The sequence below is a fragment of the Cervus canadensis genome, chromosome 1 (genome assembly GCF_019320065.1).
Source record: "Cervus canadensis isolate Bull #8, Minnesota chromosome 1, ASM1932006v1, whole genome shotgun sequence".
NCBI classification, from domain to species: domain Eukaryota; kingdom Metazoa; phylum Chordata; class Mammalia; order Artiodactyla; family Cervidae; genus Cervus; species Cervus canadensis.
The window spans coordinates 10,971,545-10,994,448 of record NC_057386.1 but is presented as its reverse complement, the minus strand read 5'-3'; the positions used below and the strand labels follow the sequence as shown (position 1 = coordinate 10,994,448).

The 22,904-nt window shown below is 43.6% G+C and overlaps 1 protein-coding gene across 2 annotated transcripts in view; it reads right to left on the bottom strand.

Moving 5' to 3' along the window:
- RPTOR (regulatory associated protein of MTOR complex 1) overlaps positions 1-20,997 on the bottom strand; it is a 314,811-nt gene extending 293,814 nt beyond the window's left edge. For both annotated transcript variants that reach the window (XM_043462839.1, XM_043462849.1), the window contains exon 1: positions 20,042-20,997. In XM_043462839.1, the coding sequence (XP_043318774.1) occupies positions 20,042-20,203 (162 nt within the window). In that variant the 5' untranslated portion in view covers positions 20,204-20,997. The remainder of the gene's footprint in view (positions 1-20,041) is intronic.
- Positions 20,998-22,904: the final 1,907 nt, after the last annotated feature.

Sequence of the window (22,904 nt, the reverse complement as noted above, 5' to 3'; positions counted from 1 at the left end):
CTGAGGCGACAGAGATCAGAGCTTGAGACAGAGATCAGAGCTTGTGAAGCTGGAACTGGTGGGCCCAAGAAACGGTGCTCCAGAAATCTACCTGGGGTCACTTGTGTCCCAGTCAGCAAGACTCTAGGAGGCTGGGCAAAGAACAACTACTGCATGAGGGTGGGAAACATTCAAGTTCTGGTAAGTCAGAACGAAGAGGCCTCACTGACCACTGACCCAGAAAGACAGCCACATCTCAGGCATAGGGCTAGAACAGACTCAGAACAAAGGCTTCTCTACAAGGGGGTCATCCAATTTTTCCTGTAAAGGGCCAGATGGTAGGTATTTTAAGCTTTGCGGGCCACACAGTCTCTGTCCAACTACTTAAGTTTGTCACCAAAGCACAAAAGTGACGCAGACAATACATAAACGACATAGCTGTGTTCCAAAAGACTTTATATACAGAGACAAGCAGTGGGTCTTATTTTTGCCAACCCCTGATCTAGACTTGCTTTAACAAAGACAGAAAACAATCCCCGAAATAATGAAGCTGATACACTAGTAAACTAACTTCCTTCCATAACAAAACTCAACACTATTTAAATGAAGACAGTAACATACAGATTCTCAACAACATAACACTCGCCATGTCCAACATCCCATCAAAAATTACCAGATCTAAGTAAAAGCAGGAAAATGTGATCCATATGCAAAAGAAAATCAATCCAGACAAACAGACCCAGAAATGACAGTGATGATGGAAAGAACAGACAAGAGTTTTAAAACAATATACTAACAATGAAATTAATTTGTTCAAGGATTTAGAGGAAAACATGAACACAAAGTAGAGAGAAATAATAAACTATAAAAAAGACCCAAGTAGAAGTTCTAGAAAAGAAAAACAAAATATCAAAACGAAAACTATTAATACATTGTGTGCTGTGCTTAGCGGCTCAGTGGTGTCAGACTCTTTGTGACCCTCTGGACCATAGCCCACTAGGCTCCTCGGTCCATGAGGATTCTCCAGGCAAGAATACTGGACTGGATTGCCATGCCCTCCTCTGGGGGATCTTCCCAACCCAGGGGTCGAAGCCAGGTCTCCCACACTGCAGGCAGATTCTTTACCATCTGAGTCACCAGGGGTGGGAACTCCCTGGCAGTCCAGTGGTTAGGATGCAGGGGTGCTTCCAATGCAGGGGGCACAGGTTCAGCCCCTGGTTAGGGAACTAAGATCCCATAAGCTATGCAGTATAGCTAAAAAAAGTGGGGGGTGGGGGGGGACGACTACATTGGGTAGGTTTAACAACATATTAGACAATTCAAAATAACAGACTGAGAGAACTTGAAGACACTGAAATAAAAATGATCCAAATTAAAACAAAGAGAAGGAAAAAAAGGTATAAGTCGGGAGAAAGCCTCATGGACCAACATGAAGGATCTAAGATAAATGTAATTGGAACTCTGGAAGATTGAGCTGTAGTTTTATAGTTTTCACCAAATCAAGAATCTCAGGGGACTACAAGCAAGCTAATCACAAAGAAAACTACACCAACGAGCATCATAATCAAACTGCTAAATTCCAAAGATAAAGAGAAAAATCTGAAAAGCAGCAGGAGAGAAAAAGACACATTACATCTTGGGGAACAAAAACAAGACTAGAGCACACTTCTCATCAGGATCAAGGCAGGCCTGACCACAATAGAGCATCTTCAAAATGCTGAAGAAGCAAAGTCAACCTAGAACTCTATATCCAGTGAAAACGTCCTTCAAAAATCATGATGAAATAAGGACAGTTCTACACAAATAAAAGCTGAAAAAATGTATTACCAGGGGACCCAAGTAACACTCTTCAGACAGGAGAAAAAAGACAGCAGATTCAAACTCAGAACTATACAGAGCAATGAAGGCTGGGGACTGAACTTAAGTAAATACAAAAAATGTTCTCAGTTTTCAAATTTCATTAAAAGATAATTATTTTTTAAAAATAATAACAATGTAGTCTGGGGTTTATAACATGTATAAGTAGAATGTACATTCAGTTCAGTCGCTCAGTCATGTCTGACTCTTTGTGACCCCATGAATCGCAGAACGCCAGGCCTCCCTGTCCATCACCAACTCCCGGAGTTTACTCAAACTCATGCCCATCGAGTCGGTGATGCCATCTAGCCATCTCATCCTCTGTCATCCCCTTCTCCTCCTGCCCCCAATCCCTCCCAGCATCAGGGTCTTTTCCAATGACTCAACTCTTCCCATGAGGTGGCCAAAGTACTGGAGTTTCAGCTTCAGCATCAGTCCTTCCAATGAACACCCAGGACTGATCTCCTTTAGGATGGACTGGTTGGATCTCCTTGCAGTACAAGGGACTCTTAAGAGTCTTCTCCAACACCACAGTTCAAAAACATCAATTTTTCGGCGCTCAGCTTTCTTTATAGTCCAAATCTCACATCCATACATGACCACTGGAAAAACCATAGCCTTGACCAGATGGACCTTTTGTTGGCAAAGTAATGTCTCTGCTTTTTAATATGCTATCTAGGTTGGTCATCACTTTCCTTCCAAGGAGTAAGCGCCTTTTAATTTCATGGCTGCAATCACCATCTGCAGTGATTTTGGAGCCCCAAAAAATAAAGTCTGACACTGTTTCCACTGTCTCCCCATCTATTTCCCATGAAGTGATGGGACCTGATGCCATGACCTGAGTTTTCTGAATGTTAAGCTTTAAGCCAACTTTTTACTCTCCTCTTTCACTTTCATCAAGAGGCTTTTTAGTTCACCTTCACCTTCTGCCATAAGGGTAGTGTTATCTGCATATCTGAGGTTATTGATATTTCTCTCAGCAATCTTGATTCCAGCTCGTGCTTCTTCCAGCCCAGTGTTTCTCATGATGTACTCTGCATATAAGTTAAATAAGCAGGGTGACAATATACAGCCTTGACATACTCCTTTCCTGATTTGGAACCAGTCTGTTGTTTCATGTCCAGTTCTAACTGTTGCTTCCTGACCTGCATACAGGTTTCTCAAGAGGCAGGTCAGTTGGTCTGATATTCCCATCTCTTTCAGAATTTTCCACAGTTTATTGTGATCCACACAGTCGAAGGCTTTGGCATAGTCCTAAAGCAGAAATAGATGTTTTTCTGGAACTCTCTTGCTTTTTCGATGATCCAGCGGATGTTGGCAATTTGATCTCTGGTTCCTCTGCCTTTTCTAAAACCAGCTTGAACATCTGGAAGTATGTATGCGTGAACAGCAAAAGGATGGGGGACAGAAGCACCCTATTGTCAGGTTCTTAAACTCACATGTGAAGAGGTGTACTTTATTTGAGGTACAATGCAATAAGTTAAAGATGTAATACTGCAAACCTTAGAACTAGCACCCCAAAAAATAAAACAAAGAGATATAGCTAATAGGCCCACAGAGGATATATCATAAGGATAATCATTTTTTCAGATAACAGTAAAATAACTATGCAGAAGGATTCAATAATTAAGTACAGGAAAATATAAACTTTTATAAATATAACTCTACTGATCCCTATCTCCCACCCCTGTCCTTAATTGTGTAACTTTTCCATATATTTCTACATAGATAAGCATTTATTTTTATATGTGTGTGTATATATATATATAAAATAGCTTCTTAAAAACACAAACACAAATAGGATCATACCAAATAGTCTGCTCAGTGTCTTGGTTTTTTTAATATGTGTGTGGGATTTAATTTAATAATACATCTTAGAAACTTTCCCATAACAGCACACACAGAATTATTTCACTGTGTGTACTAGCTGCATGGAAGTCTAGTATATCACCAAAAGTTAACTAATCAGTTCTCTATTGATGGCTATTAGGTTATTTGCAGGCACTCAATAAATACAAACTAAGTGAATGAATGAATGAATGCTGTAATGAATATTCTTGTAGAAAATTGGGATAATCTTAAAATGCCACATTTTTACATTTGCTTAGATTTACTATTCCTAAATTTAAAATAAGCTCATAATTTCATAAAGACAATTCCATAAAGCTATGCCATTTAAAATGAAGAAAAAATAACCTATAGAATCAACCAATCTAATTAGCATCAAATTTTTCTCAAAGAAAAAAATATCAACATCATCAGCGACATTCTGGCATTTCTCACATATATTCATTCAAGTGAAAATGTATTTAGTTAAGTGAAAACTATCAGCAATTTTAATAAGGTGAAAAAACAGATCATAAGGTAGGATCCACTGCCTCAAAGTTAAACACAGTAACATAAGACACTGAGAGGGCACTGGGGAATCACCCACAAACAAGCGTGTCCTGGGACAGCTTGCAGTAAACAAGGGCAGAGCAAGGGGCTCATGGTCAACACCTTCCTTCCCCACAGCAGGACCAGGTGAATGTGAGGGAGGTGGGCAAGGCGTAAGAAGAATGAGTCAACCTCCAGGCCCGCTTCTGGCACCTGGAATTCTGGAGCGCATCTGAGGGAGACAGAGCCATGGGGGAGCCCAACACCGCTCAGGGCATCACTCTTCACCCTGTGTTGCAAGACCCACGCAAACCCGGGAAGGGAGAGCAGATCAGGTGCCCACAACCAAGATTCAAAAGAATCTGAAGCAAACCAGAACTCACACAGGGACCTGAGCTCTGGAACTGAGTAACAAAAGCTGAGGCTGTGTGAGAGCAGGGAGTCACTGAACAGAGTAAAGGAGGAGCGGATCAGCACTGGAGACAAGGACCAAATGTAGGTCACAGGAAATGCATCCCAGACACAGTTCCAAAGTCCAGCGGTCAGAGCCAGGCTTCTGGGCTAGCCCCCAAACCCCACTCCCAGTGAGGCCCCTGGAGAGCTGAAGCACTTTCTACTTGACTCATTTATCCTGGAACCCCAGACAGCACTAGGCCAGTGAGCCTACCCACGGGAAGGCAGCAGAGAGCAGGAGTCAAGGACGGTATCAGCAGCAAAAGGCTGTGAGGCAAGCATCTGTCCAGAGAATTTCCCACAGTGGCGTCTGTTAAACCCAGCAGTTTGCCTCACAGGCCACATAATGCAGAAATAAAGCATTTCATCTTCAGAGCACCCTTACTAGAAAGAAGGGAACAGTAATGACCTCAGCTTCCCAGTCTGATTTGGTAGATTCCGAGAATTGTTTTTATGAGAATACTCATTCTGAATGAAATGAATTTGATATCAGGAAAAAAATGTGTGAGCTATTATTGAAACCCTAATGTTACCATGATGGCTTGCAAGAATCACTTCATTTTCTGTAGTGTTCACAAACTGTGATTTATGGGACATATGTCATAAAGTCTAGTTTTTTTATAAACTACAACATTTACCAGAACCTCACATAAACACATTCAGGTAGAGCATGGATCTTAGAGGAGAGCTCCTATTTTAACTCAGGAGAGGGGCCGGGGTTGGTACAAAAGCATTTTTAAAAAGAAGGGGAGCTAAGTCTGCCTAGTTTGGCGCTCCTCTTAGGATGGCAGTCACCTGAACCACTTGTACCCCTTACCAACTGATGAGAACAGCAGGCGTAGCTCCCTGTCTTGACAGGCACAATTTCTGCTCCTTTTCTTCCAAATAGTCAATCACATGCAACATCTGCGCCACCAACAGGAGGCGATGGCTCTCCTTAGCAGCCGCGCAGTAAGGAGCACGTGGACAGAAACCACAGCCATGCAGGCTGCCCCTCAAACACCGAGCCCAGCTATGAGCCCCACAGTCCTCCCGCCTCACCGACCAGATCACATTGAATCCTTCTAACACACCACCACAAGGCAGGGAGCCTTAGACCCACTTTACAAAGCAAAACACTAAAATCTACACCAAAAACAGAGAGCTAGAAAAGGAACCAGCTTGGGCCAAGGTCACTCTGACACCAAAGTCCTTTCTCTTAGATAAAACCTCCACTGCCTGTCCAATTTTTAGAAGTCCACCAAGATTTTCTGAGTCTCCATAATGTGGGACTTCAACCCAATGAGAAATCTCACCTAAGGCTGTCCTGCCAATGGGATGAGAAGCAAGGCGGAAGCCTGGCTCCACAGTTGTCACACTGGGGCCTGGACTCCTGGCTCAGCTCCTCAGCAGCTCAGGAATTCTATGGGGTTGCCTGCCCCCTCTAAGTGGCCTTGGCTCACTCAGGTAACAACAGATGCCTGCGAGGGGTGTTGTCAGGAATAAGTAAACTAGATCCATGTGGGAAAAAAAATGCTCAGAAACTGTAAAGCCATAAAGTGGGAGCAGCATAGCTTCTGCCCTCACCATCTCCCATTCCTGGCCTCTTTCTACCACCTTCTATCTCTCCCTCTGTAGGCTCCTCTGCCTTGCAAACATTTGTCTGCTGCTGCCCCTACTTCTCTCCTCCCAAACCCTTGCTCTGCGACCACTGCCTCACTCTCCCCCCACCTCCTTGATAACTATTCCCCAGAAGTTCAGCTTCCACAAAATTTTCTATTCAACTGAGTCATTGCTCACAAAAGTCACCAGGGGCTCTAGCTCTGTCATACAACAAATATTTTATGAAGTCTGTGCTACGTAACAGACCCTCCCTGGTACACACACCTTCATTATCTTTCCTCCAGAAGCACTGTTCTCTGACTTCACCTTACGTTACTAACCTCTTGGTTCCAGATTTATAGTAACAACAGAAAATTTTTTAAAAACCAAACCCAATTAGATCTGAAGATATCACTGCAAATGCATGTTTAGCTTAATACAAATAGAGATGGTTACATACAGAAATGTTTACAGATGTGTGTATATACACATTTATCTCTTTGCTCTGTCACCTGAGAGGACCTAAAAGTAGTGACACCCCAGCAGCAATGAACACACCCAGCACCAGATCTCGGTCTCTAACACCATCCTCCAATAAGGGGAATCAGGGCTCCTTGAAAAAACACCTAAATTTAGAACTGAGGCAGGAAATGTACAGATGAGTCTGGAGCATCCCGTGCTCCAGAAAGTAAATTCAGTTCAGTTCAGTTCAGTCGCTCAGTCATGTCTGACTCTTTGTGACCCCATGAATCTCAGAACGCCAGGCCTCCCTGTCCATCACCAACTTCCAGAATTTACTCAAACCCATGTCCATCGAGTCGGTGATGCCATCCAGCCATCTCATCCTCTGTCGTCCCCTTCTCCTCCTGCCCCCAATCCCTCCCAGCATCAGGGTCTTTTCCAATGACTCAACTCTTCCCATGAGGTGGCCAAAGTACTGGAGTTTCAGCTTCAGCATCAGTCCTTCCAATGAACACCCAGGACTGATCTCCTTTAGGATGGACTGGTTGGATCTCCTTTGCAGTAAGGGACTCTTAGAGTCTTCTCCAACACACAGTTCAAAAACATCAATTTTTCGGCGCTCAGCTTTCTTTATAGTCCAAATCTCACATCCATACATGACCACTGGAAAAACCATAGCCTTGACCAGATGGACCTTTGTTGGCAAAGTAATGTCTCTGCTTTTTAATATGCTATCTAGGTTGGTCATCACTTTCCTTCCAAGGAGTAAGCGCCTTTTAATTTCATGGCTGCAATCACCATCTGCAGTGATTTTGGAGCCCAGAAAATTAAAGTCTGACACTGTTTCCACTGTCTCCCCATCTATTTCCCATGAAGTGATGGGACCTGATGCCATGACCTGAGTTTTCTGAATGTTAAGCTTTAAGCCAACTTTTTCACTCTCCTCTTTCACATTCATCAAGAGGCTTTTTAGTTTATTTTTACTTTCTGCCATAAGGGTGGTGTCATCTGCATATCTGAGGTTATTGATATTTCTCCCAGCAATCTTGATTCCAGCTTGTGCTTCTTCCAGCCCAGCGTTTCTCATGACGTACTCTGCATATAAGTTAAATAAGCAGGGTGACAATATACAGCCTTGATGTACTCCTTTTCCTATTGGGAACCAGTCTGTTGTTCCATGTCCAGTTCTAACTGTTGCTTCCTGACCTGCATACAGGTTTCTCAAGAGTAAATTAGGTGCTTAAAAAAAAAAATTTCCACCACAGTGGGACTTTGTTAAAGCAGTGCAGGAGCCAACTGAAAGAGCTTTCACTGGCCAAAGATGGAGCAACAAAATACAGTAGTGGATTATAACCCAGAGGACAAAATAAATATCTATGAGTCCATACTGATATTAAGTAAATGATTGAACAGATTAATAAATGGGGAAGAATAGATAAGTCTCCCACCCAGAAAAATTTCAGTTAATGTATGCCCTTAGGGAGATGGAACACAACTTCCTCCCCTTTTAAGTGTGGGCTGGGCACAGTAAATTCCTTCCAAAGAGAGCAGAATGAGGGTGGGGAGGGGATATCAAGTGGAGAACCTGACCAACAGGACCTTGGCCCATACCAAAGTCATAGCACCAGTAATGAGTCATGTTGAGTGCATGGACCTCTGATGTGATATGAGGCGAAGAGCACTTTCCCTCTGTGATCTTCCTCTCCAAAACCTATAACCCCAGTTTTATCATAAGAAAAACATCAAACAAATTCCTACATAGGGACAGTCTACAAAATCCCTGACCAGTACTGCTATAAACTGTCAAGGTCATCCAAAACTAGGAAAGTCTGAGAGACCATCATTACATTTCGTCGTCACATTTCCATGGACCCTAAGGAAATGTGACGACGAAATGTAATGTGGCATCGCGGGTGGGATCTTGAAGCAGAAAGAAGATAATAGGTAAAAATTTAGGAAATCCAAATAAATTACAGAGAGACTTTAGTCGATAATAATGTATCAATGTTGATTCATTAGTTATGACGAGTGTACAATCCTAATGTAAGATGTTAACAACAGCAGAAACAGGGTACAAAGTTCTAAAGGTAAAAGAAGAGCCACGCTAGAAAACACCAAACTGAACCGAATTCACTGTGCACAGCTCATCCCCAACACCCTTGGGCATGGGGACGAGGGGTGCAGCGGGGATGGGTGAAGGCCAGACACCGAGGGGACAAGAGGCCGGGAGCCACTGATGCACCGCTTTCAATATTTCCACTGAAACATTCTTTTTTTTGATTTATGAAAAATAAATTTATTACATAACACCTTGTTTTTAACAATGTTCAATTTTTTAAATTCAGAATACTTGTGTCATTCATGTAAAATAGTTTGATACAGTACATTGTATGTTATAGGTTTTCTTTTTTCCTCAAAAATTCTAAGGCTCTCCTACTCCTTCTCCTTTGCTGAAGTAAGGGCACCCTAAACAACGTGCGAACGAGTTTTAAAAAAAGAAAATGAACTGAACAAAATTTTAGTAGCACTACACCAACCAGCTTTAAAATCAGGACAAAATATCTGAATCGGATGCCGCACCTTTTTAAGGAAGTTATCATTCATGCTTTTTTCATCTTAAAGCATGCTGAAACATTCTTTAAGGAAAACTTTCTCCAAGTTCCACAGCCACTCTTTCCCTCCTGAATGCTGGCAGTGGCTCATTCCTCTCCCTCCTATTAATACATCCAGCTAGAACCAGCAAGTCACTCTGTTGCCTCCTGTAGCCAGTCAATGGCCAGGTGCGATCCAGCCTTGCTCCAGGGAGCACTGGGGGCCGCCTCGGCATCTCCCTGGCCTCTCCCTAGCTCCAGCTGTGGCCAGCTCTTCCCTGCAGCTGGGGCACTGCCTTGGGGAGAATGGAGCGAAGCACTGCCCAAAGACAGGCTCTCTCCCCTCCCCACCTCGACACACCTCTGCCCTCCCTCCCACTCTCCCCCTTCTCTGCCCTCCCCCCGCCCCCTCCTTTCTTCTTTCCTTTCTGTCTCTTTCAGGTACTGCCGGCCTTCCAGGAGGCTTTCTCCCCACTCTGCACGCAGCCACCACCACCCCAGCCCATCTTCCCCAATAAACTGGTAAACTCCCTAAAAGCAGGAGTTATTCACCAATGAATCACCAACACCAAGCACTGTATCCGGCACATAGAGGCCCTTAATAAATATTCGCTAAATCACTGAATTATTTAAACCAGTTTTGGAGACTTCACCATGCTTGCCCCTCCTTGCATCCTCACCATCTGACCTGCACACACTTCCCCCGCCCCCGTCGGTGACCCCCTACTGCACACAGAGCAGGGCTCAGCCCACCCAATACCTTGGACATACAGACACCACCTAAATGTCTAGTGAGCAGAAGTCCTTAAATCACTACTTTGTTACTCAAGTGAGGATACATAATTACTGTGTTGTGTTTTCTCTAATAAGATAAAATTCCTCAAGGGGCCACACCCACCTCTTCTGTCTCCTCAGATCCCACACAACCCCAGGCTCAGTGCCATGTATGTAAATGGTACAAAGTGCTCATAAGAACAATTATTTCCCCACAAAACACTGAGAAGCCCTGTAGGTTGCTTTTGGATAGCATACACTGGTAGTTAGGATTTGTGCATTTCAATGTATGTACAGTCTGCCTCAAACAATAATGTAAGTGAACATTAACCTCTTAGTTAATAAGTGTGCTTCCCCAAGCGCAATGGGTTATCAAACGCCCCTCTGTGCATTCCAGCCAACAAATGACTCATTGAGGACGAAGGAGCCAGGTTCTCACTGCTGGGAAGGAAGTAACAAACCTGAAAAGAGGGACAGAGGAGACGGGGTCCACTGGTAACCACCTCTGTACATCACGGTACAACGCACAGCAGTAAGTAAGCAATAAATCCAGACAGACATGGATGCCTCCCCCCGACATCTCTGCTGAGGCGGCCTGCAAACAATGGCACATCAGTAGCAATGCCGGACCTGGTGCCAGCTCTCGCATCTGAATTCTGTTTTCCACCAAAAGGAACTGAGGATCATTGGAGAAAAGGCTGATTCCAGGGCTGAGGCAGGGAAAATACACGATGAGCCTGGAACATCTCAGGCTCAACATCAACATCTTGGCACAACATCTTTTTTGTGCCAAAAAGCTAAGGAATGTTCAAGCCTGGTACATCCAAGGCCACTGACGATGATGTGAAGAGGCCTTGCTAGGCAAGAAAATAAGCGATGACAGGGATGGGCCAAGTGAATAACAGTAATAAGGTTGGGACCAAGCAACAGGGTGTGCTTTCTGATAATGATGCTGGGGAAAAACCACATGACTTCAGCAGCATCCTCACACAAAATGTGTAACATGAATCTGAGTACTGGGAAATATCAGGACATTCCACAATGGAATAGGAAACCTGAGAATGTTCCACAAAACATCTGCCTGTATTCTTTTAAAATGTCAAGGTCACCGAATTCAGAGACAAAAAGTAGGATGATGGTTACCAGGCGCTGGGGGAGGGGGAGGGAGAGTTAGTGTTTAACGGGGACAGAGCAGATGAGAAAGTTCTGGAGATGGATGCTGGTGATGGCTGAACAATGTACTTAATAACTGTAGCCTTAAAAATGGCTTAAATGATAAATTCCATATTATGTATATTTTATGACAATAAAAAATGTCAAGGTCAAGGAACTCTAAGAAAGCCTAAGAATCTCCTTTAGATTAAAGGAGGCTAAACAGATGAGACTTCTAAGGCAATGAGTGAACCTGGAGGCGGGAGGGGCAGAAATGGCTGCAAACCACAACATTTTAATGTGAACTGGATTAATAATAGTATTATATCAATGACAAATGTTCTGATTTTTACAACTGTCCTATGTTTACATAAGATGATGTCCTTTGTTCTTAGGAGACACACACAGTAAGGCATAAAAGAGCACCATCTCCAACTTGTTCAGTTGCTAAGTAGTGACCAACTCCCTGCAACCCCATGGACTGCAGCATGCCAGGCTTCCCTCTCTTTCACCATCTCCCAGAGTTTGCTCAAATTCATGTCCATTGAGTTGGTAATGCCATCCAACCATCTCATCCTCTGTTGCCCCTTCTCCTCCTACCTTCTGTCTTTCCCAACTTACTCTTCAATAATTTGAGGGAAAGAATTACATATTCGCATTTATAAGTAGAGAAGAGTAAATGAGGCAAGATGTAAAAACTGGTGAATCTGGGTAAGGGTACACAGGAATTCATTACACTATTCTCGTGATTGTTCTATGTGAAATTATATAAAAAAAAAACAAGCTAGTCGCAATAATCCACCTGGAAACCACACCTGTCACTGGCTGTCTCTTCTCACCTGTCTCCCCTTCTGTTCTAAAGGCACAACCTTCTCTGCAGAGTTGAACGTACTGGGCAAGTTTAAGGTTCAAGAACATGATTAAAGCATTAACATATCATGCCATACGTTTACTGGAATGGCCTTTGCTGTGTATTTAACTAGACTTACAAAAAGAAAACAGTATCCACCTTGAGCTCCATGGAAACAAGCATGGTGGATGTTCAAAGCACTTTAATGGCTTCTGAACAAAAAGAAGACAGTCAGACACCTGGAGGACACCCTCTATATATAAGCCACATGGATTTTGTTAGAACTCTAGCTTTAGAATTCCACAAGGTGATAATGAGGCAGAAACATCGTCATCCATTTCAGGCAACTTCCACAGCACAGCATGTTGTTCAAAATGGAAAATGGCACATTTTTTAAAGCAGGTGAAAAAATATCTATGTAGAGGTCCCTGTGGAGCTCCTCAGTTTCACATGACAAGTGCCAACAAAAGTTCATACACTTCAAATGCAGAGTGAGAGAGGGACTGACATAAACCCCACCCCCTTTTGCCCCCACATCAGAACCAGACTCCCTTGATTCTACCTACCTGCCCCGCCCCGTCCTCCACCCCTCCTGCCACTGCCTCCTCCAGTAATCCACTGGCTCTCACCTGGATTACCCTGCTCCCCTCCCCAGCTGGTGATCCCACCTCCAGACCCTCCACTCCACCCACAGTCAAAAAGACCTTTCAAAATACAAATCTATGTCTGACATTCCCCTGCTTAAATCCTTAAGCAGCTTCTATCACCAAATACATCAACAGTGAGTTTAATGCTGGGTCAACCTGACTAATTTATCTGTTTCAAAAATGCAGTTCAATGCAAATGATTTACTTATTTAAATACACTCAAGGCTTTGAGATAACCATGGCCTCCTCCCCTGTAAATACACCATGTATTATAATCTGGTATTGACATCTGTCTGTCCTACCAGACACCAAGGTATGGTATAGCACACTAAGTGAATAATAAACCTCCACTGAGCTGAAGTGAAGTTTCTACCTTCTACCACCTACCTCTGCTCAACCCACTGGACTCATTCTCCTCCCCTCACAGAACAAAGCCATCCTGGGTGGGTGGCAGTGTGTCTCCCTTCAGGACGCGCACTAGAAGTCTGGGGCAACAGGAGGCCCTAACCCTGTCTAAAGGACTAGACATAAGACAAATGCCTTCACAGTCACAAAGGCTCTCCACAAGCTCAGAGGATGGAAAGAGTGTACCAGATCCCTTTCAAGTCTCACCTGATTTCTGGTCAAGCTTGGTATTGTTGGCCAACCATCTAATACCTCAAGCCTTCTTCCTAGTTTAAGTTTGATGCCCACTTTCTTTTAACTACACTAACAAGTCTCAAACATTTGATAACAGGACATCTAACTACTCTTAAAGATTACTAAGACTTTCAAAGAGCTTTTTATTTGAGTAACACTTATCAGTATTTTCAATCTTAGAGGCTAAAACCAGGAAAAAAAAAAAAAAGAAGAAAAGAATAATATATTTCGTTGTTAATTTATTTAAAAATTATACTTATTACTTTTTCAATATTTATATGAAAAATAACTATATTTTTAAAAAATTGTGAGACAAGTGACATTGTTTTCTGCACATCTCTTTAATGACTGCCTTAATAGAAAACAGCTGACCTCTCACATTCTGTACTCAATCTGTTGTGATATGTTGTTTTGTTTGAAGTACGTGAGAAAAATATGGACTAAAAATGAAACATCATTGGAAAGGGCAGGAGTATCAGAATAGCCAAATAATTGGACATATTCTTCTTTGATATTATGTCAAAACTCAGTATCTGGTAGTTTCTTAAAGGTCTACTGCAATCTATCTGAATAGAATAGAAAACAGAAAACGTAATCTACCCAAAACCACAGCCATGACTTTTCACACTCTATTATGTTAAAATCCATTGGCCCAACTTTGGATCTTTTACCCATGGATGATTTTATAATATCATGAATCGGTCACTTGAAAATATCAGTTCACTGAATTATGCAGATGTTCCAAATGTCAAACACATTTCATTCTTCAGTATAAAAGCAAACTGTATTCATTAACACCCCCATCATCTCATCAGAAACATCTTCACCTACTGGGAAGCTGGGAACTGCACAATGGTGGATACAGGTGTTCCGAAACTCTAATTTTCACTTGAGAGCTCAAATCTTACCACTGGCAACAAATTCTGTCAGTTGCTTTTCTTGAAGTGAAGCTAACTCAGTTTGTCTTTGAGAAACTATCTGCCAGAACCCAAGCCTGACTGGGCAGGGCCAGCCTGCCAGCCTCCTCCAGGTATGCTTGTGTTCCAGGAAGGGCCGGGGCTGGTGGCGCCAGCAACTGCAGATGCTCTTCCTCCGACAACCAAGCCTAAGATCAAAGAGGTGTGTGCTAAAGAGCCAAGATTTAAGAAAACTAATCATTTTAATGCTTTATGAAGGGCATTCTGAAGTGAAACTGGAAGCTTTTTTTACTGCGAGTGCATGGTGATGAAGAAAACAATAACCACCAGCACAGTCTGACACCACAGTCTGGATTCGAGCTCAGGCACCAGCAGTTTCACCCACCATCAATGCTCTGTCAACATGAGGAAAAGACCACCAAGCCAACACTGATAACAGCGTTGCCTCAGGAACCCAGGCGAGCACACCGTGAGGACAGCTAGGCTGTGACATCAGCATCGTCATCGGTTACCACTCTGCTGGCTAGTGCACTGTGTCTCTATCCCCGCGCCATCGCCCCCCTCATCTTCCCCACATGCTTTTGTTTCAGACTCCCTGGTCTCTAAGCAGGAGTCTTCCAGTGGAGTGGGGGCATTGTGATATAGTTTTGGTTGTTTCTTTTTACCTGGTCTTTGTTACTCAGATTTTGATTTCTCTGTTGGAGCCCTGAAACGATGTCCCTACAGGCCAGCCTATTAATAAAGCCTCAGTTTCCTCAACAATCACATGGAGGTAACAATCCCTGCTATTGAGTCTTAAAAGACATAATTTATGTGAAAGCCCTTTGTGAGCAATTCATTTTTTCACCAGTACTTTTTAAAAATAATTTTATTTTTAAATTTATTCATTTATTTTGGCTGTTTGCGGCCTTCGTCGCTACTTGGGCTTTTCTCTAGTTGTGGTGAGCAGGTGGGTTTCTCACTGCGGTGGCATCTCTTGTTTCGGAGCATGGGCTCTACGGCACGTGGACTCAGCAGCTGCCACTTGTGTGCTCCAGAGACCAGGCTCCATAGTTGTGGCGCTCAGGCTTGTGGCTCCGTGGCATGTGGGATTTTTCCAGATCAGGGATCGAACCCTAATCTCCTACATTGGCAGGCAGATTCTTCACCACTGAGCCACCAGGGAAGCCCCTCATCAGTACATTTTTACTGAAATGCTACTGTATGCCAAGCACCATTCTCTATGACAGCAGAGACAAGGTCTTTGCTTTATGATAAAAAGCTAATTTCTAGGGGTGGGGTATGAAGAAAAATATCAGAGACATAAAGAGAGATCATGAGCCACTGGGGAGCTGCTTAAGATGGGGTGATCAGGGAAGGTCTCTGAGAAAGTGATCTAGACACTGGCTACAAACCATGAGGAGCCAAGTGTGCAAAGGTGAGATGGAAGAACATTCCAGGCCTTTCCATTCAAGAAGCAGAAAAGGCAGGCGGGGCCAGATTATGAAGCTTTGTGAACCAGGGTGGCTTCTCTATTCTACTCCAAGGACTAGGAAGTCGGGGAAAGGCCTAGTAAGGAAGTGACGAGATCTGATTTACACTTTAACAAGATCCCTCTGACCACTATGTGAAGAATAAGTTGTTGAACTTCCCTGGTGATCCAATGGTTAAGAATCCACCTGCCAATGCAGTGGACATTGGTTCCATTCCTGGTCCAGGAAGATTCCACATGCTGCATCGAAATACTGAAGCCTGAATGCCCTAGAGCCCGCGTGCCGCAACAAGAGAAGGCGTCACAATGAAAAGCCTGTGCACCGCAACAAAGAGTAGCCCCTGCTCATCACAACCAATCCTGCATGCAGCAACGAGGACCCAGCACAACCAAAAATAAATAAATAAATGAAAAAAATTTTTTTTTTAAAAAGTAAATTGTAGGGCAAGAGAAGACACCAGAAGACCAGTCAGGACATGATTCTAGCTGTCCAGATGAAACATGGTAATTGCCTGGACTGGGCTCAGAGCAGTGGAGACAAAATGAGGTGGTCCAATACCGAATACACCCTGGAGGCAAAGTTGACAGGTCCTACTGATGAAATGGATTGTACAAAGAGGGGAGGAAGAGGAAATAATTACAAATAAATTCCAGATGTATAGCTTGAAACAACTGAGTGGGTGGTGATGGCAGTGTGTTGTGATGGAGAAAACCAGGGCAAAGCGGGCAGCCAAGTACCTGAGACAGGAGTCAAGGGTCAAGGCATGTAGACGGCACATAAAACCATGAGACTAGACGAGATCAGCTAGCAAGGGGCATACAGAATAGAGAGATCTCCAAGATCAAGTTCCCAGGTACTACACACTGCTGTCAACCAGCAAAGGAGTCTGAGGAGGAGCAATTAGTGATCTCAGAGGAAAACCTGGAGTTTCAGGAAGACACAGATGCAAGTGAGGGAAAAGCTTTATGGAGGGAGTGGTCCACCCTGGAATGCTGCCAAGAAGTTGAAACGATAGGGACAGAGAAGTGACATTTAGATTTAGCAACAAATAATCACCATATAGAAGGACATTTAGATGTAGCAACAAATAATCACCGTGTAGAAGGATGGTCTGAGTGGCATGAAGAGAGTCTAAATGGAATAGATTGAGAGGATTCAAAGAGAGGAAACAGGAAGTAAGAAAGAGTTGTAAAGTATTACTACTTAGCCTTGCTCTAAAGGCAGCCTAAACATTTGACTGTCCACATAACAGTTTAAAGTAATCTATTCAGCTTCCTCCATGGTTTATTCAAGTTTGGCTACAAAGCAAGGTGACTAAGTCTAAAGACTGGTTTGGGAAATGGTTTCATCATTTTATAGCTATATCTCCTGCACACTTGCAAGTACAGTGTGTCTGCTGATGGTTTTCTTTCAGAGCAGTAGCTCTCATGTTCCCGGATTCCATCCCACACATGCAAGGTAAAGATTCATCTGAGACCAATTATATCCACATGCCCACTTTCTGGAAAATGAACTCTATGATAAAGATGAAGAATCACAGTAAAACCCAAATTGAGGAGTTCTACACAAATCTGTTTTAGCCATAGGTCCATGAATGATTCATTTTTGAACTGAATTCATATGTCTATTTATTTGAAAATCACAGCTCAAAAATGCCATCGATGCACATACACATTTATAAAACACAGAACTAACCAAAAAACCAACTCGATAATTTGATAATAACAGTATTGAACTAACAGTAACTTAGTAATTAAAATGCAACAATAGTGGCATCTGAAAACCAGAAATGATTTAACACCAAGATCGCGGGAATTCCAAACAAAAGTGTGCTGTAATACTGTGAGGATGCCAAATGCCGAGTGGCAGAAACTTGGAGTTGTTACTCAACTTTGGTAAAGTTATCGATTTTAGGAACACTTAACAACTCCACTAAAAAGGACACCAGCAAGAAAATGCTAATACATATACAGTAAAAGTATGTGGACTTGCCTGTGGATCACAGGAAAAAGCAATGACTGAGTCTGCATTTAGGGCAATCGATGGTACACCAGAAGTGGTCTACATTGGTCCGCATACAGGACAACTGGACCCACACCTGCAGCTTTATGACAATGCTGTACCATCAGACTGCTGGAGACCATCCCAGCACAGGGAAAGTCCGGCCTGGATGCCCATATGCTCAACAGTTCTAGAATCTTGAAGTCCAAGTCACATATGGGTACCCCTTGGCCAGAGCCAGCCCCACAGATACACTACTCCATGGTTTTTAATATTTGAAGTCATTCCAATATTTTAAAATTGGAAAACTTCACATTAAAAAAAAAAGTTTTCAGGCTTCTCAAAGAAAAGAAAGAGAAAGGGAGACCTGGCCAGGCTCAGCTGCCCCTTGAGCTGCACCCTGTGCTGTTCGGAGCCCCACTGATCCCACCCTCCAGAAAGTCAGAAACGAGTCAAACCTCAGCTGCCATTTATCTCTAAATCTGCGCCATTATTCTCCTTCTACCTGGCTGTTTTATGCTACGTTTCAACTCTCAGCATTATTTGGATTTGCACCCTTTGTCCTAGTAGAGTGTACTGAAAAAGCCCCCTCAGGGTCTAACAAGGGAAAAGAGACTATAAGGATGGCCAGATGCCAAGTTCTCAGAAATTTAACAAAAAGTGTTAGCTGCTGATATTTTTTCTTTTTAAACAACTTGCAAAGGCTGGATACTTTCTCGGCTAGCTCTAAGTCACAATCCCAGTAACTACTCAGACTCCCAAACCTTTTCTTCCTCTTAATAACCTATGAGGAGCACATCAGGGAATGTTGATCATTCACAAATTGTTTTAAATAAAAGGTCAAAAACAAATCCATTAATCAGTTTTGAACAGTTTAAGCATGGGTTTAGAGTAACAAAGAAAACTACATTTCAACAGAAAAAAAAAAAAAAAGCCCTTCAATTAGAATGAAAAAAGATTACAGTTACTTTTAGAATAAATCTTTTCATATATGGACAGCAACCACAAAAGCTTTAAACCATGTAATTAATACTAAAGCTGAATAAGACAGACTTTATACAATCTTTTCAAATGACCATCTCTGTTACTCCCTAAACTACTTTTGGATGAAACAGATTTTCCTGACCTTTTGGGCATGCTCAGGAGCTCAGCCCTGTCTGACTCTTTGCGACCTCATGGGCTATAGCCCACCAGGCTCTTCTGTCCATGGGATTTTCCAGGCAAGAATAATGGAGTGCCATTTCCTTCTCCAAACCTTTTGAAGGTACACCAAATAACAACTGAAGCACTTTAGTGACTGAATAACTAGAATTACCATAAGGGTAATCGTTAATATGTTCAACATCATATACTGAAAACAAGCATATATATATAAACATATATATCGGCCCAGAGCAAGCACACTACATGATAATACCAACTACCCTTCTTAGACTAAAAAGTCCAAGTAAATAAAGACAGTCTTGAAGCAGAAAACAAAACACAAAAAGACAAATTATAAATATGTATGGGTGACACAGTCCCACCCTTTTGCTCTGGAGACCAGGAAATAGATGGTGGTTGAACAAAATTGACTTTGTTTCCTACTAGCAGCCTGGGTCACTATCCACATTCCAACACCATAAGGACCCCCTACTAGACCCAAGTTCCAACTACTCATACTCTACTATTAGAGAAATTCTGCCTCCAAGTAATAGTAACAGGACACCACATAAATGGAGCAAAGTCTAGATTCAAGACAAATTGCTTAGAAGGCTATGGTAAAGTTCACTGTAACTTTAAAATAACTTTGCATTAATTTGTTACTAGCTGAACATTTGCCAGTAATCTTGTTTCCTAGCATACTATATTATATATTAGACTTCTGCATTCCACCTAGCTTGGACCGGAAAAAAAAAAAAAGGAAACTAGCCACTAAAAGTAGACCTACCACGTGCGGACAAATATTACATCCCAAGTTGTCTTTCCTCTAAGTATTAACAGTACTAAGTATATCTAAAAAAGCATGTAAATACTTGCAACGCTGTATTTTCTAACTTGTGTAACTTTCATCGTCTGAATTAGAACTTACTTTGAATCTAATTAACACTATCCAGTGAATAACTACTAACCAAAACAGCCTTTTCCATTTACAACCAAAACTGGAGTCTAAAATGATTCGCGATTTTTAGTTGACCTGCAACACGTGTCTGGGAAAGTATATCGCCGCTCTACCAAGGACATACTTCTGGCTCTGAACTTTCTTGAAAAAACTACCCAGGTCCAAGGGGCGCAGGCGCTATCCACTTACCCGATCCTTCATCCTCCAGCTCTGAGCTAAGGATTTGGAGCCTTCGATTTTCTCACAGTGCCTCTTTTTCATAAAAGCCAAAGGCAGGTTCCAGTCTGTAAGGTCAGCCTCATCTTCCTCCCCGAGTCCCAAGAGAGGCGACTGCAGCATCTCGGACTCCATGAGCGGGGGAGGGGGTGGAGGAGTCCTGGGCAGCAAACGCTCAAGAACCTCCAGCCTTGAAAACTAGTGTGTACTAGAATGGGTGAAATAAGAAACAGAAAGGGGGGAAGTAGAAAAATAAATGGATGGAGAGGGTGTGGAGACCCTCCCTCAGGCAAAAAGTCTGAGATTCTTCTCTCTAACTCTGCGCGGGAAGTCGGAGGGGGTGGGAAATGAGGGAACCAAGAGGCTCCGCACAGACACACACACGCCCCCAGATCCCAAGCCACCGGCTGCTTCTGAGGCCGTCCGTTCCCAGAGGGGCTGCGAGCGGAGCTGTCAAAGGCGTACGAGACTCCAGGCCTCACGATGACCCTGCTCTCGGCCTCCAACGTCTCAGCCGATCCGAGGACAGGCAGGCCGCCCGCTCTTGGTGCCGGTTCGCCGACTGGGCTGAGATCTTCGGCCGAGGGGATGAGGTTCAGAGCGCCTTGGGTCTCCTGCAGCCACTCTCAGCCCTGTGGGTCGCGCACTCGCCGGAGCTGCTGCAACCAGAGCCAGGACCGGCCCATCGTGCTCGCCCGCAGCCGGCTCCTTAGCCCTGGGTCCGCGCGGCCTGGCCGGTCCTGGCCTCCAGCCCTATGGCTCTCGCCTGTTTGAGAACGAGTCTTGAGAGACAGGCGACACAGAGCCGCGGAAAAGACGGGTAATGTGGGCTTATTGGGTTTGGGGAGTTTTGCCCTCTGATTTCAAGCTACAGTGAAACTCCTCTCATCAGCACATCAAGGAGGACGCCATATCGCCAAGACCCAGCATGCAGCGCGATCTACGGCGTGGGTAACAGACCAAACTTCCTCAGAGCGTTCTGGCCGTGCTTCCCGAGAGGCAACGAGGGAAGTCCCCACCCCCCTGTTACCATCGTTACCACAATTCAGCTTGCTAGTTTATAGCTTTTCGTTCAGTAGATGCGTCACATCAAAGTCAGTCCTATAAATGAAACTGTGTTAGTTTAATTAATTTAGAAAAAATCTTTATTATTACAAGTAGACCTTCATCCTTCTGAAATTAAAGGAATCGACCCCTTGTTTTTCCCAGATTTTGAAAAAGCAAAAGCTTCCGAAAGAATCATTGATAATATTACAAACGAAGATAGTATCGGACGCGCGGTTGGAAGGGGACGTACTATCCTCCACAGTATCAGTCAGATTCTTTTTTATTTTTAAGGAACACTGAGCGAAAAAATTAATTTTGACAATTGTAATTTTTTGTTTAATCCATTTATTTTCTGAGCGGTTTATTCTTATTTGGGTGTAGCTTCACGTACGAACAACTAAAAGCTATAGATCTCTATGCGTGGATCGCCTCCTGCACTTTATTGCTGTATTCCGTAAACATCGCGTGTTTACAGTGTGTGAGAATGTGTCCCATGCAGACGGAATAGAAACCCCAAGCAGCATGCAGTGCCTGTCTTCAATAAACATAGTGCCTAGTGAGACACACATGTAACCATCAGATAAAGGAGGGGGGGGAGAGGGGAGGGACGGGGGGTGGGGGGGTGCAGGGAGATAGGCAGAGAGGCTGGTCTTCCCCTCTGCATTTAAGCTTTGAGGTAAGGCCCACGTGTATCTGCATCTCAACTGTATCACTTTCCGTGCCTGTGACAACCTTGGTCCATTACTTAACTAGTTCAGCCTCACTTTCTTCAACTATAATCTGGGTTAATATAATACCCACCTTGAAGGGTGAAATTAACCTGTGCAGGAGTCTGGTATACCTGAGCGTCCAGTACAATGCCAGCAACGATGGGTGTGTATACAGCTAGAGGGAAAGCCCGCAGCCCTGTGTGCTTTATTCATCTGAAAGGCTCAGGCTGGGCTCTCAAAGAGACCCTCTTTCTCTGTGGTTTCCTATCCAAACGGCATTTGTGTTCCTTTCAACATCTGAGTAAATAGTGCAATCCGAAATCATTCTCACCTAGCACATAGCAGGCATTTAATTAAAATTCTTGGATTACCATTCTAAACATTTGTTCAGTTATTACAGCCTCATGAGCCCCATTCTCCCATGAAAACTCAAGGCAAATTCACCAGAACACAGATGGAGGTTAATATCTTCCTTTTTCCTTGCTCTCAGTGTTGGCAAAATGTCCCCCACTGTCATCAGCAGAGGCTTCAGGACTGCAGGGTCCTGAGGAGATCCCACTCTCACTTGAGGGCAGTGTAACTCCAGCTCTGCCTGTCACCCTGCAGCATACAAGAGTGAAGGCCAAGGTCCCCAGGCACTCTTTCAGGAAGCCTCAGCTACAGGAGAGCGACAGCATTAAGCCCATTCATTCACAACTAGCCCTGTGACGTGGGCATCAGTGAAAGTCGGTTAGTCATGTTCAACTCTTTTTGACCCAATGCTACTACAGTCCATGGAATTCTCCAGGCCAGAATACTGGAGTGGGTAGCCTTTCCATTTCCCCAGGGGATCTTCCCAACCCAGGGATTGAACTCAGGTCTCCTGCATTGCGGGCTGACTCTTTACGAGCTGAGCCACAAGGGAAGCCCAGGAATACTGGAGTGGGTAGCCTCTCCCTTCTCCAGTGGATCTTCCAGACTCAGGAATTGACTGGGGTCTCCTGCACTGCAGGGATTCTTTACCAACTGAGCTCTCAGGGAAGCCTGTGACATGGGAAAGTCGCTTAATCTGTGTGGGAATTAGCTCTCTGACCTATGAA